Raw genomic sequence first — 15865 nt, 5'->3', positions numbered from 1 at the left:
TGCTGAGATTAAGTGGCTTAATATGGGGCAGAGCTTCCAGTGACATAACTCAAGGTGTCCCCCGTCCCTACGCCCACCCCATGAATGCTCTTGGGCTCTGTCGTAGCTGCAGAGGCCTAGGACTGGCTGGAGCCCAGCTCAAGTTATCAGGGGTTGAGAAGCACTAGGTTCCCAAATCACTACATGACTGTTACGGATGGACTGATTTTGATATATTTTTTATACTTAAATCTTTATTTCATCTTGAATTTATTTTGATATGTAATGATGATTATTTCATTAATTTACAGAAAGACAGTACACTGGATGCTGCTGAAGAAATCATCAAGGCATGGAGTAGACAGAAGTTTTGATACATGCAGACTGCATTGTTTCTATTAAATGACCTAGTATGGAATTATTTAGTACTGCTAGTTGCTGGGTATTGAAAAAAAAATTTCAGTACAAATGAAATTTAAAGGACTATTTCTATTGTTAATCCCACTCCTGACAATATTCAGGAGATCTGAATTTTTTTTCAGCTGAAATATATTAAAACACCTTTTAGACCATTTTATGAGTCAGTATAGTGCAGTGGTAAGAACTGTGAGATGCTGGTTGATGCCTAACCTCTCTGCGCTTCAGTTTCCTCATAAAAGGGGAATAAAAATAGCACCTACTTTATATGAAGTTTGTGCGTTGTTGTGAGGATGAAATGGACTGATGTATGTAAAGCCTGGCAAACAATAAGCACTCAGCTACTCTTGGCCAGTTTCACTTCTCTGCCATTGCATGAAAACCCTTAACCAGTTACATCCCCCTCAACTCTGTATCTTTGCTTTGTCTCTACCCACCTGTAGTTCTCTCCCCTTCGCTTACTAACGGCTTTGAACTTTGCTCATAGTTTTGCCTCTCTGTTGCAAGTACTGCCATCATCTGGGGTGGCTTCAAGGTCCCCGTGGATTACCTAGGCTTTTGGTACTTTGACCTCCTCACCTCTGGTGATATTCACCTCCACTCCACTCTCCACTTCAGCCACCCACCCCCTTGGACATACCCTAAACCTTTCATCATTTCAGGCTGTTCCATCTTTGAGATAATAAGTTAGTCATTTCACACTGTAACCACCTATTCTTACACTAAGTATCCCCCTCGGCCAATATTTCCCTCTCTCTCCAACCTTCTCTCTGTCTGTCTGTCTCTCTCTCTCTCACTCAGCTCCTCTCAAAATATTACTTTAAACTATCATTTCAAATCTATTCTCTATCCATTATTTCTCAAAAATTGGTCCATGGCCCTCTTACATCAGAATCAACTAGGATCTTTGTTGAAAATAGATTTTGGTCTTCACCCCAGACTTACTGAATAATAATTTCAGAATCTGGCCCTTTCCAGGTGATTCTTATTCCCACTAGAGTTTGAAAATCATTGGTGGTCTGTAGAACCTTCTATCAGTCTCTTTGTATCTTCACTCCCTTCCATATCCAGGTTAGATTTCATCATCCATAACCTCAGCCAAGATACTTTTGCTGCCTTGAATAACTTGCTCATTGTTCTATCTCACCTACCTGGTCAAAATAAATAAATAAATAAATAAATAAATAAACAACAACTCATCCCTGGGGTTGAAGCTCCATGCTTGCAGCTGGGCTGCTGAGCGCTACTGTAGCAAAATGCATAATTGGGCAGGTTCTAACAACCATGAATGCACGTCATTGACCTTAACTTGACTTAATTCTTCTGTGTTCCCCTAGTGAGCTTTCTCTACATTTTACCACAACAGCAATTCCTAATATTCTACCATTCTCCATAGTAAAAATATCCAGCCTTCTCCATTCTCCTAACACCTCAAAGCCCACCACTGCCAGTACTATTAAATGACCTAATCTCCTGCTTCTGTGAAAAGCAAAATTAAAAAAAATGATAAAGTATGAACCACCAGACCAGCACTCCCAGCTGGGATTCTGCCAATAAGTGAGTCTATGACATCTACATCAGCATCCATCCTTTCTTTATTGCCCCAGGGCCTGGGGACAGTGGGGAGGATTGGTGGTTAAGCAGATCTAGAAGGAGGCCAGGACCTCAAGAGCCAACTATTGCATAGCAAAACAAACTCCATGTGAAAATTGTGCCTGTCCACTCGTGTGGGGGACTTGACAAAATTTTCACCAGGGTTTAAATCCACTCTTTGCAGCCTTGGACTTGTCCAGTGCTAATCCCACCACCTGTACTCTGGATCCCATGTCTTCTCACATTCTCAGGGACTTGGTTTAGCCTATTCTCTTATATCTTCAGCCTCTACTGGATCCCTTTCTCAACAGTAAGATACTTTCAAATCTCTCCCATCTTAGAAAATCCTTTCCCTGATTCTGTCTACAACCCTATTATCGCTTCCTCTTCAGGACAAAATTCCTTCCTTCCATTTTTTTCTCTCTCCCTACTGGCCTCCCTCCATCCTTCATTTTTTCCTTTAACAAATATTCATTGAACTCCTAATATGTGCCAGGCACTGTCCTAAGATATTCAGGCACTTAGGATATATCAGTGAACAAATGAACCAAAGATCCCTGCCTTCTAGGGCTCTCCTAGATAGGGGAGAGACAATAACTAAATCATAAACATAATGAAATATATTGTAAAACTTATACATGGCAATTGTATGAAGAAAAGAAGTAAGGCAGGGTAGAGGTTGGAATGAGAGTTTTAGGGAAGCAAACTGGAATTTTAAACAGTGCAGTCAGGTGGGTCTCATGGAGGGGACATAGAAGCAGACTTACTTAGAAGAAGAGAGGGAGAGAGCCTTGTGAAGATCTTAGGGAGGAACATCCCAGGCAGAAGGAATAGCCAGTGCAAAGGCTCTACAACAGGAGGGTGTCTTATATTTGATGAATACCAAAGGTCTGCTGTGGCTGGATGGAATAACCAAGGGATGGAGTAGCAGGTATTAGGCCAGAGAAGTAACAGGACCTCAAGGACTGGAGTAAGGATAATGGTTTCGTGCTAACCTATCCATACCTTTTTTTTCTTTTTGATATGTAAAATAATGTTTATTGCAGCATGGTTTATAATTCCTCCAAACTAGGAACAACCAAAAAGACATGAGACTGGGTACGAGCGCCAAATATGTCAGTATTAGCGACTAAAGGGGACTGATGACCTAGCTCTGGATTTTTGAGAAATTTTACTGCGAAATGGAATAACTTGAAAAAGTTTTCCTCATTTGATGATTTCACTTTCTCACACACAAACACACACTCCTCACTTACCCTCAACATGCTATAGTCTGGATTCCATACCCATTATTGTTCTAAGTTCTCTAATGACCTCCATGTTCTTAGGTTTAAAGGAAATGTCTCAGTTCCATCTGGCTTTACCTCTCGTAAAATACCTGCAGTATTTACCACTGCAGGCCACTCGGGCCTTCCTAAACCCTAATTTTTTTTTTTTTTAGATCCTGTGGTGCTGCATGTTCATCAGTTGCCTTTTGTACTCTGCCCTTCTTCCTTCATCTCCTTTGCCTGTTTCTTAGATATTGGTATTTTGTCTTTCTCACTAAATAGCTTCATTTACTCTGTATATGCTAGTGACTCCTAAATCTGTAACAGCCTAGTTCTATCTGTTGAATTTCACATCCAGTATCCCATTCGTCATCTCACATAGACATTTTATAGGCAAACCCTATTCAGTCTGGGTTCCTTATCTCAGTGAATGGTGCCACCAATCCAGTTGCTCAAGTCAGAAAACCTAGAAGTCATTTTTAACTTTTCTCCCCACATCCAAATCCTCTATATAGTACCCTGCCTCTCTTCAATCCATCACTTCTGTCTGCTCCAATTGCCCCCACTCTGGCACCAACCAGTGTCATTTCTCAACTAAATTACTAGTCAACTCTTAACAGTTCTCCCTGTCTTGCTCCTTGTAACTTACCCCTGTGGCCCAAACAAGCTTTATAAAATGCAAATGTGATCATGTTACATATATTAAGATTATTCCTGTTGGAAGTGACAGAAAGCCTAACCTGTATGGGTTTAAATCAAATAAAAAGGAATTGTCTGCCTCAACATTTTAGGAGTAGTCTAGTTTTAGTTACAGCTTGATCCAAGACTCATATTGTAATATATCACCAAGCTCCATTTCATAGTTCTGTCTTCTCTGTGTCAGCTTTATCTCCACGTTGTACCTCCTGGATAGAAACACGGCTACAGCAGTTTCTGAGCATCATATGGTGACAAATCCAGTAAATCCAGCAAAAGAGGACACTTTCTCCGAAGCTCCAGCAAATGATATATTGTGTCATATTGGCTCATTCCTGAGCTATCCGGAGGCCAAGGGGATTGGACATGCTAACTAACTTAGGCCAATCCAAGGTCAACTTCACATGGACTACATTGGTTGAAAGAAGGGACAGAATGATGAAGGGAGGAAATGGATGAGAAAATGTCTTAAGTGACTTAAAATCTTTTACTCTCCATTGCTCTTAACATAAATGAGTTTTGTTGCTGTTGTTTTGGGGTTTTGTTTTGGGTTATTTTGGTGTTTGGGGTTTTTAGACGATCATTCTCTGATGCAAACCATTTATTTATTTATTTGTTTGTTTATTTATTTATGGATGGCTGCGTTGGGTCTTTGTTGCTGCGCGCAGGCTTTCTCTAGTTGTGGAGAGCGGGGCCTACTCTTTGTTGTAGTGCGAGGGCTTCTCATTGTGGTGGCTTCTCTCGTTGTGGAGCACGGGCTCTAGGCACGCGGGCTTCAGTAGTTGTGGAGCACGGGCTTAGTTGCTCTGCGTCATGTGGGATCTTCCCGGACCAGGGCTTGAACCCATGTACCCTGCATTGGCAGGCAGATTCTTAACCACTGCGCCACCAGGGAAGTCCCGCAAACCCTTTTTTTTTTTAACATCGTTATTGGAGTATAATTGCTTTACAATGGTGTGTTAGTTTCTGCTTTATAACAAAGTGAATCAGTTATACATATATCCCCATATCTCTTCCCTCTTGCGTCTCCCTCCCTCCCACCCTCCCTATCCCACCCCTCTAGGTGGTCACAAAGCACCGAGCTGATCTCCCTGCCACAAACCCTTCTTGATTGAGGAAAGAATGAGTTCATTACTTAGGCAGGTAAGGGAATCACCCCTGAAGGTCATTTCTCCTCAGTCACTCAGACTCTCCTCATCAGGGCTTACAGTGCCCTGTATGATATGGTCTCCCTCTTACTCCTCCAGTCCATCTTTCCCATCTTTTCCTACTCAAATGTCTAGTCTTACTGAACTCATTTCCATTTCTAAATGAGCCCTATGCTCTCTACCTTTTAGCAGATGTTATTTCCTGACATTCAGGCATGGTTAATGTAGGTGGTATATTGGTGGTGCTTAATTTTATGTGTCAACATAGCTGCACCATGGTGCCCAGATATGTGGTCAAACATTATTCTGGATGTTTCTGTAAGGGTGTTTTTGGAAGAGATTAACATTTAAATCAGTAGACTTTGAGTAAAGCAAATTGCTCTCCATAATGTGGGTGGGCCTCATCCAAGCAGTTGAAGGCCTTAACAGAACAAAAGACACCTCCCCCACCTCCCCTCCCCAACCTTACCACCCCCTGCCACCCTGGGGCAAGAGGAAATCCTTCCAGCAGAGGGCCTTCAGACTTGAACTGCAGTATGGTCTCTTCCTGAGTCTACAGCCTGCAGGCCCACCCTGCAGATTTTGGACTTGCCAGCCTCCATAATCATGTAAGTCAGTTTCTTAAAATGAATCTCTTTCTATATATATATATATATATATATATATATATATATATACATACACACACACACACCTTATTGGTTCTGTTTCTCTGAAGAATTCTAATACAAGTAGATTAGCAAAAATGACGATAAGTTGTCTACAAATTCCCAAAGTTATGTAAGAACTCATTTTATGACATTATACTGTATTATAATGAGATATGGACTTCACACAATAATGAATTTTTAAAGAGTTTTTTTGGAAGATAGGTTTGCCTATCCAAAAGCCAACAGTAATCCACCTTCTCCTTTGACTACTTCTACTATGGAGGCTAAAAGCCAAAATATCCAATTTCTCAGCTTCCCTTGCAACTAGTCAAAAGTGCCTGAGAAGAGCTTCCCTTCATGGAAAAAGATGAGGCAAAGTTATCCTGAGACTTCTTCGTCTTTTTGTCCTCTTCATCCTTCTACTTTCTTCCTACCTGGAATGTATTACAGAAGTAAGGGCTGGAGGTGCAGCAGCCATCTTGCATTCAGGCAGCAACTGGCATCAGAGTGAAAGCCTACATAATAAGGATGGCAGAGCAGAAAGATAGAAGAGACAGACCCTGGAAGCAATTTGGAGCTACTGTAACCCCAGATTTTGTAATGCATGAGACAAATAAACCCCTATTTTTTAAGCCACCAGAATAGACTTTTTTTTATTATTTACAGATGAATGAATTACTACCTGATATAGAAGATATGGTATGCAGATCAAATTTTTCTTCTAGAAGATAAACTGACCTGATGAAAAGGCCTGGAGGTAGTAAGAGAGACCAATCAGAAGGCTCCTGCAGGAGCCCAGGAAGGAGATGGTGAGGCCCTGAGGGATTTAGTAGGAGAGAAAGGTAAATCATCACAAATATTTGTCAAACTCATACATTTTTCCCATCATTCTTATGATAAAAACAATTATATAACTACATAGTTAACAAATATTTTAAATCAAAAATTGTCTCCAGATAAAACAAGAAGTCTTCTTGGTCTCAGTTGGTTAAACCCAAGGATAAAACAAAATGAAACAAAAACCTCAACCACATTCATGAGACATGAGAATTTCATTTTATTGCTGCTCTGAGAATACATCTAATTACTCAGTCATGCCAATTAAATAGTAACTTCACCTGCTGACAAACAGCTGTATTGGGATAGATCAAAATAAATTGTAGAAATAATTAGATTTTCTAATCAATATTAACTTCATCATATTATACAGCTGCTACTTTCTTTGACATTTAATACAGCATCTTTTTTCTTATATTATGTAAAACTTGTCATTTGTAGCAAAATCTCATAGTAAAAAAGATGAATAATAATCTTGTCCTTTTGTCAATGAGAGTGGTTATCCTGAACTATTACTTTTAAAAATCTTTACCCCTCTCATTAATTATCCACTGAAAGTATAAACATCATATTTTAGTTGAAACCTTAGAGCTATAGCTTCTAATACCATAACCTCATTTTCTGTGTAAATTACTGAGACGACTTTTTTTTTTTTTTTTTTTTGTGGTACGCGGGCCTCTCACTCCTGTGGCCTCTCCCATCTTTTTTTTTTTTTTTTTTTTTTTTTTTTTTTTGCCACACTGCATGGCTTGCGGGATCTTAGTTCCCTGACCAGGGATCGAACCTGCACCCTCAGCAGTGAAAGTACCAAGTCCTAACTACTGGACTGCCAGGGAATTCCCCCAGATGACTTATTATAACACCACTTTTATAATTATTATTTTTAATTTTTTAAAAATTTATTTTATTTATTTTTAAATTATTTATTTTTAAATTTTATTTATTTTTTGGCTGCATCGGGTCTTAGTTGCGGCACGTGGGACCTTCCTTGAGGCATGTGGGACCTTTTGTTGCAGCACACAGGCTTCTCTCTAGTCGTGGCATGCGGGTTTTCTCTTCTCTAGTTATGGCGCATGGGCTCCAGGATGCGTGGGCTCTATAGTTTGCGGCACGCGGGCTCTCTAGTTGAGGTACACGAGCTCAGCAGTTGGGGCACGGAGGCTTAGTTACCCCACAGCATGTGGGATCTTAGTTCCCTGACCAGGGATCGAAGCCGCATCCCCAGCATTGTAAGGCAGATTCTTTACCACTGGACCACCAGGGAAGTCCCTATAATTATTCTTGAAGCATTCTGCTGACCAATATATGTACAAAAGGGTACAAAACTCATGAAAACCATTCAGTTTTCTAAAGATTTTTCTCTCTCTGGAATGCCCTGGTAAACACTAGTCTGCCTGCTCTACCCTGGGAATTGACCACTTTTGAAGGAAAATCTGTGCATGACACTTCGCTGGTGAAAGCCCTTCAATGCCACTCAGTCTCAGTAAAAGCCAAAATTGTCTCTCTGATCTTGGAGCCCTGCATGACCTGACCCTGCTCTTCCCTAACCTCATCTCCTACTACTCCGCCCTTCCCTCCATGCACTGCTTGCTGATCACCAGGGCTGTTACAGATTAGGTCCGCTGTACCTGAGGTTCCCTCTGCCTAGATACTTTCCACCCGGTGTCCACCTGGCTACCTCCAATCTTTATTCAAATGTCATCTCAGGTGAACTTATCTGACCTCCCATTTAAAATTGTAAATCCTGGCTCTCCTCATCCCCTTTCCCTGCCTTATTTTTCTCCTTAGCACTTACTACCGTTGAACTTAAAATGTTTCTCTCATTCTATTTATCATTTTTATCCTCTCCTAACATACATACCATGAGACCAAGGATTTTTATTGTTTTGTTCATGGCTGTATCCACCACACCTAAAGCAGAGTCTGGCATAACGTAGCACTGAATAAATGAATTTCTGCAAATGGAATTTGGCCCTCAGAACACCACTGGTTTTTTGATGTTGTTTTGTCTTTAACCTTGGGTCTCTGTTTGGCCCATGTCTTTCACTTATTAATAGTTTCCTGAAGTGCCAAATATTGTTCCTAAAACTGCAGATATGGTTAGCCAGGCTTCTGAATCACCTGTGCTGAAAGCTTCATCTAATCAATAATGTGGGACTCTATCTGACCTCTGGAAACCCAATCCTGGGATACAGCACTCAAAGTTGCACTTGGCTCCTGGCTCCAAGACAATTAGATTTAATAGAGTAGGGGTATGCAAGCCTTTTTAAGCCAGGGAGTACATATGTTCACATGCATACATACACACATGTACACATACACACACACACACACACAAGCTTGGAATTACATCTATCTCCTTTTTGCCTGGCGAATAAATATTCCTAATGAGGGCCTGGTTCTCAGTCTGAAATGATGCTGATAATGCTATCTCAGCCCCTGACTTCCAAACCTGGGGAAATGGACACTTGAATTGGTGCAACATCTCTGGAGGGCCATTTTACAATATCAAAATGTTGTATGAGCATGTCTTTTGATGCCCCGATTCTGTTGTTAGGTATTTACACTTTGAATATGCAAACCTTCACCCACAAATGTGAACAAGAATGTTCATGACAGCATTATTTATAATATCACAAAACTGGAAACAATCAATTCCTCCATTATTGGCATAATAGTTTAATAAATTATGGTATCTAGTCAAAGAATGCAGTTCATCTCTGTTACTTGAAAAAAAATGAATAGACTATTGAACATGATCTGCTTGTGCAAATAAAACAAAAATACATTAATAGATGATTATCCCTGGGCACGATATGGATGTATCTTGCATGAATTTGAATTATGCAAATTAGGTGTTAGACCATATCAAAATGTTAATACAATCTTATGCTCAGAATTTTAAATAATTTTCATTTCCTCAAATAAAAAATTTGTTTGAAAAAGTACATAACTTCAAGACTGGCAGGCCTCTTGCTTATACAACTGCAACATGGCAGTGTCACCTGAGCAGTAAACAGTGCCATCTTTTGGCTAAAATGCTGAGGTTGAAGGAGCTTGGGAAGTCAGAGAAACTGAATGACTGCCAGTGTGGTGTGACACCCCTATGCATAGCCTTTTGTTCAGGAAATGGGAGTAGCTGTCTACAGCACTCAACAAATTATCTTAAGAAGTTACATAGTCTTTCTCTTTATTTCATAATCAATTAACTGGAAAAGTGTATTTCCATATTAATACATACAAATACTTTTGAGTTCCAAATAAAAGTACTCAAATAAAAGGAATGATCTATCACAAGAGTATGTAGTTGTTTGAAAGCAAGCCATAACTAAATTCTCATTAACTTAAAGTGTAGCTCGTATCATTTTACTCTGGAACAATTTTTTGAAAATTTGAAAGACTCAAGCAAGTTTAGTTATTTTAAATGTAGAAAGTTGCGACCATTTAGTTTAGTGGGAAATTCTTAGGATCTCTATTGTAAAATCAAACTACTGACCTTGGGTTTGTGGGGAATTTTTTTTTTTAACATTAACTTCCACATACCAGAAAAGAAAGCAGAAAGATATACCAATCCCTCATTTGCAAATTAGACAATCATGTCAGACTACAGCCAGAGTTTAACCTAACTGAAAAAGTAAAGATGATAGTCCAAAGACATATTAGGAGTGTGCATTTTGATGAGAATGCTACAAAATTAGCTTGAAAGGTCCAAACATTGGGTGGGAACAGATGAATGCAAAGGGTGGCATGGGCTTCCTATGCAGCTTTTATACTGCATTTGGTTGCAAATGCCATAAAGTCATTAAACAGTAGAAGATTGCTAAACCGTTGTGGGATTTGTGGTTTTAATAGAGAAACTACATTCAAGTTAACTTTCTTTTTTTTTTAACTTGAGAAAACCCATCCCAATAAAAGTATTCTAAGTAACTGATGGTGTACTGAATACCACCTCTATTAAGCTATATATGGGAACTGCTTATCTTACTGCCATTTAAAACACTCAAGAGTGGGCATGTTGTTAATACTCAGAAAATAATACTAGTGGTGATAACGTGGACTCTTGTGATGTCTGAACATGAGACACTGAGTAGAGATTACCCATTTTGGCTAAGATCAGTGGCAGGACAGTGGGTGGCAAATGCTTTATTTCACAAGTGTGGGGCGGGTCCTTTCATCTCGTTAATGTGAAAGCAAAATCCTAGGTAGGAAAGGTCAGAAAATAGTGAGAATGAGCAGGTATAATGGACAATTTTGTAGAGGAGAGAAAACACTAGGGTAAAAAGAAAGGAAAAGCCAGCCTTAATGCAAAAACCCTCTTCGTAAACCTCACTAATTTGGTTTAATTACTCTGAAGAACAGTCAGAATAATGATATTTTAAAATATATTCTTTCATTCAATCAATCAATAACTCACACAAACCACAGTTATTGAATGTCTTCTCTATGCAGATTAGTCACAGAGGTCCAAAGGAAAAATTTGGATGCTTCAGCCCTCAGTGAGCTCACCACCATTTATTTTCAAGCACCTGTAGTAGTAGAATCAACCGTGGTAAAGCGTTGCTTAGAAAAGGGTCTTGGTACATGAATTGGTTTTTACCACCTAAATTGCACTAAGACCTTAGGGACTGTCTGTATATCATTTTCCTATTTCAAAGGTGAATGTTGCCTCTGTTTCATAACGTTATAACCAAAATCACAATTTTCCTATTTTTAGCATTTATCTTGCTTCCAATGTTATTGTAAAAAACATTGCAATGGACATCTTCATGAATATAGTATCCCATATTTTAGGTTATTTCCTTACTGCAGTTCTCAGAAGTGGGATTACTGGCTCAAGAGGTTTTCACATCTAAATCATTCTGGAGTATTGCTGAATTGCTTTCTAAAAGGGTTGTATCAATTTATAATACTGTGAGCAATATGTGGCCATCATGAGAGACAGTAATGAGAGCAATTTTACATTCTCATCACATGGTCATACTTTATAATTAATATGGAGTTTTAATTTAATACACAAATAATATGAGATTACTTGAAAATAGGTAGTTATTTTACACAATAAGATTTTTAGCATGTGATTTTCATGGAAACAGTAATGTTAAAATTCTCTCTCTAAGAAAGTGTCAAGTAACGGGTCACATGAATGTTTCATGTTCTCATTTTCCCCCAATAGTTCATTACTTGAAAACTGTTAATAGGACTTTAAAGACAAATTTCATTTACACTAAAATAAATATACTTAAAAAAACATTTTTAGGAAATTATACTCTCATATATCATTCAATCTCCCCATGTTTTTTATTATAAAATGAGAACATTGTTATTTTGGGAAAAAATATTAGCTTCAAAACATTTAATAAAACAACGCTAAATAGCATAGCATGACTTTTGAAGTCATACTTAATGGGAAACGATATCTTTTTGGAAAAAATACTGATTTTAAAAGTCACAAGCTACTAGCATGAACCCTTTAGAGTTATTTTGTTTTGTTTTGTTTTTAGCAGAGTAATTTAGAAGTTTAAAAGAAAACTATTGCCCACTGAACATTGAATTAAAAAGTGAGTTAATTTCTAGTTTTCTATTTATAGATTATTAATGTTTTAAGCCTATATTCTACTTTCTACTTTCTTTTCTCAGTGAACAAGTAGATTTATTCTCAAATGGACAACAAGCTGCCAGTACTGTAGAATCAAAGATTTCAAATAAATCAACAAACAAGTTGAAAAGTTCAATTCAGGATCACATATGCAAGTACATTTAGCAATGGGATATGAGCCAGGCACATTTCAGTTTAGGTAGCACATGAACTGACAAACACAAGTGTCCTTAGGCAGACAGCTGGCCAGAATATTTTAGAGTACAGCTGCCCCACAAAATCAGCCCACATGATAGCTGCAGGTGCACTGCTTGTTGAATCCATTTCCTGATCTTAAGGTCTATAAGATGAGTTTCTGTATGTTGAGTTTCTAATAGGAGGCATACTGCCTGGACTCTGGAGCCAAATTGCCAGGGTCTAAATCCCAGTTCTCCCATTTACTAGCTGTGTGATTTCAGGCTAGTTACTTAACCATTCTGTGCCTCAATTTCTCCATCCATAAAGTGGGGACAATAATAGTATCCAACTCATAGAGTTGTTGGGAAGATTAAATGAGTTAATATATGCAAAGCCTTAAAATAGTACCTGGCACATAGTAAGCACTATATGAGTGTTTACTGATACTATTAATATCATGATTATTGTTTATTACTACTTCTACCTGTATTCAAATAAAGCTTTATGCCTTTATTAAAGACTAAAAGAATAATGAATGCTTCTACAAATATAATCTGTATTTCCCAGGGCACAGAAATTTGGGCTTAAAAATATAGTCTTGCAATAACAGTTACATAGTAGGCATGCATAGAAGTGGGACAGTTTTAGAGTCAGTCATTCCTGGCTTTGAATTCTATCACCACCACTAACTTATGTGTAACACTGGGCAATTTATCTATTCAACCTCTCTGAGACTTTAAAAGGAGAATAATAATACTTGCCTGACAAGATAACGAAGAACTAGATAAGATAATGAATGTGAGGTGCCTGACAAATGGCCTCATGCAAAAGGACCTCAGGCCTACTTTCAAGAGCTCACCTAGTTCTTGCAGCTCCATGCGGGGCCCTCCCTTTCCCTCTCTGGCTCTCTGCCACCTTCAGCAGGGTTTTACCTTTCAGCCCAGTGAAGCCAAACCAGCAAGAAGCAGGCCCAGGACAATCACCAACTGAAAACTTAGGGAGTAAAAATATCTTTGGTAATTTAGGAAGTATTATAATGCTTTATAAAAAAGGTTTAAAAGTACATGTTTTTTAGAAATGTAGACTAAAGTATGTATGGGTCAAAGTGATATATGGGATTTATTTTTAAAATACTTTAGTAAAGGGAGAAGAAAGGAAAGAAAAGTATACACAAAAAAATTTGGCAAAATCATGATAATTGTTTAATCAGGATGATAGGTATATGAGGATCATAATATTATTGTCTCTAATTTTTAGTGTTTGAAAATCTTCATACATAAAAAACCATTTGAAAAATTAAAATACAAACCCCTCACATTTCTAGAAGTAATACATATGGCCCCTCAGCCACCAGTTAAATGAGGTTTGTCTAATATTCTAGACAATTCATCTCATTTCCAAAAGAGTCCCAGTCAGAGCTGGTCATACATTTCAGTGAATCCTCTATTCTTCCTAGTCCAGCAGAATATGTCATATGACATATTTCAAATATTCTATAATTTCCAATCAAGTATTTGTCAAACCTTGCTTAAGTTAGGAAATTGTCATCTTCTGCAATATCACCATACAGACACTTTTATAACAGACATTTATATATCAGTGTTTCCACAAGCAAGGCCACAGGTAAATCTAAGGAACCTCCATAACATTACACCAAGAGGAAGAAGCCAGATGTAAAAGACAACATATCATATGATTCTATTTACATGAAAAGTCCAGAAAAGGCAAATCTATAGAGACAGAAAGTAGATGAGTGATTCTTGGGGCTGGAAGTGGAATGGGCATTAACTGTACATGGGCATGAGTGATCTTATTGGGATGATGGAAATGTGCTAAAACTGGGTTATGGGGATGGTTGCACAACTCGGTAAAATTAATAAAAATCACTGACTTCTAAACAGGTAAATTCTATGGTATATAATTATACCTCAATAAATTTAAAAAATATATATCTAGTTGGGTCACAAACTTTAAAAAATCATTTATTAGGTATGTAAAGCATTTTATACTTGGGAAGAACTATAACCTATCAAGTTGTGATTTCACAGTAGTGACATAAACTAAAAATTTTATTTTAAAAGTTTAAAAAAGATGAGTTTGCTTAAATAATTGATTTAAATAATTTTATTTAATCCATATAGTTAAGTTAAATAAAAACGATGATATTAACAAGCCAGAAGTTTTGGTAAATGATAGTCTGGGTTATTGATTCCTAGGTGACACAACCCCACCTCTGTGTGTTTCAATCTCAGGATCAGATACAAAGATTAAGTGGGATTATGTTGATGAAAATGCTTTATAAATTGCCAATGCTGTACTAACAACAAAAAGAGGAATGGCCTACCTAAGCTGCTTCTATTTTAATATAAAAGAAATCTTAACTAGGTTATGACAGACATTCTGAGGGGGGGGGCAGGAGTAATTAACCAGTTGCCCAGCTTCCATCCTCTGGGGTTTCAACTTCTCTGATGGTTTCTTCCTTCCACAAACATTATTGAATGCCTACCATAAACCATTAGGTGGTAGGTCCTTATCTTGATTCTCAAGAGGTGCCCAGTTCCCTTCCTCCTCCTCTCCCTCTTCTCCCAAGCCAAGATGCTCTACTATGAAAACTTCCTGCTGGATTGGGGTGCAGCACCCCCAAGCTCTTTCATGGTTGCACTTGGCACAGCTGAAATAAATTGGCATTTTGAAACTTTACCAGATATTGAGGGAGAAAACCCCCCATAAAAGTACAAAAGTACAGTCAAGTTTTTAAATTACAGCACGGAAGACCAAAAAAAAAAAAGCTCTCCCATCCCCATCTGGATTTCAGTTCCTAAACTTCTGCCTCTTGTTCTTTCTAAGGAAGCGAGTCTTTCCCACCTTTCAAGAAAACAATGGGGGCTCAGTGGCATTTAAGTCGCATGCCCAAAAGAATAAAGCAGCCACTATATCCTAAGTTCTCATCCCCAAAGAAACCCTTTTTCCTCCGATTCCCACAGGGCCAAGGGTGGTTTGTTTTCAGCCAAGTAGTGATAGTGTTGCTGTTATTTTTAGTACTGTTCTGACATTAGTTTGGCTAATTAATAAATCTAGGGAGCTTTTGCAGTATCTAACCATTTTTGCTAAGTTCTCTATATTTCAACTATGCCAAATTTGCAAAGACCATGGAAACAGCAGTCAGGTTAGGGCCCACATCTCCCTGCCTCACGGTGTAGTGCTCTTACATGGTTTTGTTTCATCTCCTGCCAATTCTAAAAGGGTTTGCAAGGCAGATACTATTACCTCTTGCACCAAAGCGCAAAGGGACGTGCCTAAGAAGACACAGCTTGCTAGCTGATGACAGAGCCTGAATTGACACCTGTTCGGGCTGACCCAAGTGAATTTCTCTTTATTCCAAGTACCTTGGTGGAATCACCCCTCTGGGCAAGTAAGAACTGCGCTCGAACTCGAGTAGCTGACTCCGGGCGGGGGGAAGGGTGGTTAGCCATCGGGAAGGCAGACTTTGCCCTCTTCACGATG

General features: G+C 38.5%; 1 protein-coding gene across 1 annotated transcript in view; it reads left to right on the top strand.

The window, feature by feature from the left end:
• Positions 1-353, top strand: part of KYAT3 (kynurenine aminotransferase 3) — a 47370-nt gene extending 47017 nt beyond the window's left edge. The window contains exon 13 of the mRNA XM_007468507.1: positions 291-353. Coding sequence (XP_007468569.1) covers positions 291-353 — 63 coding nt within the window. The remainder of the gene's footprint in view (positions 1-290) is intronic.
• Positions 354-15865: the final 15512 nt, after the last annotated feature.

This window comes from Lipotes vexillifer, unplaced genomic scaffold (assembly GCF_000442215.2).
Source record: "Lipotes vexillifer unplaced genomic scaffold, Lipotes_vexillifer_v1.1 scaffold490, whole genome shotgun sequence".
NCBI lineage: Eukaryota > Metazoa > Chordata > Mammalia > Artiodactyla > Lipotidae > Lipotes > Lipotes vexillifer.
The sequence above is the reverse complement of the archived record's forward strand: the minus strand, read 5'-3'. Positions and strand labels throughout refer to the sequence as shown.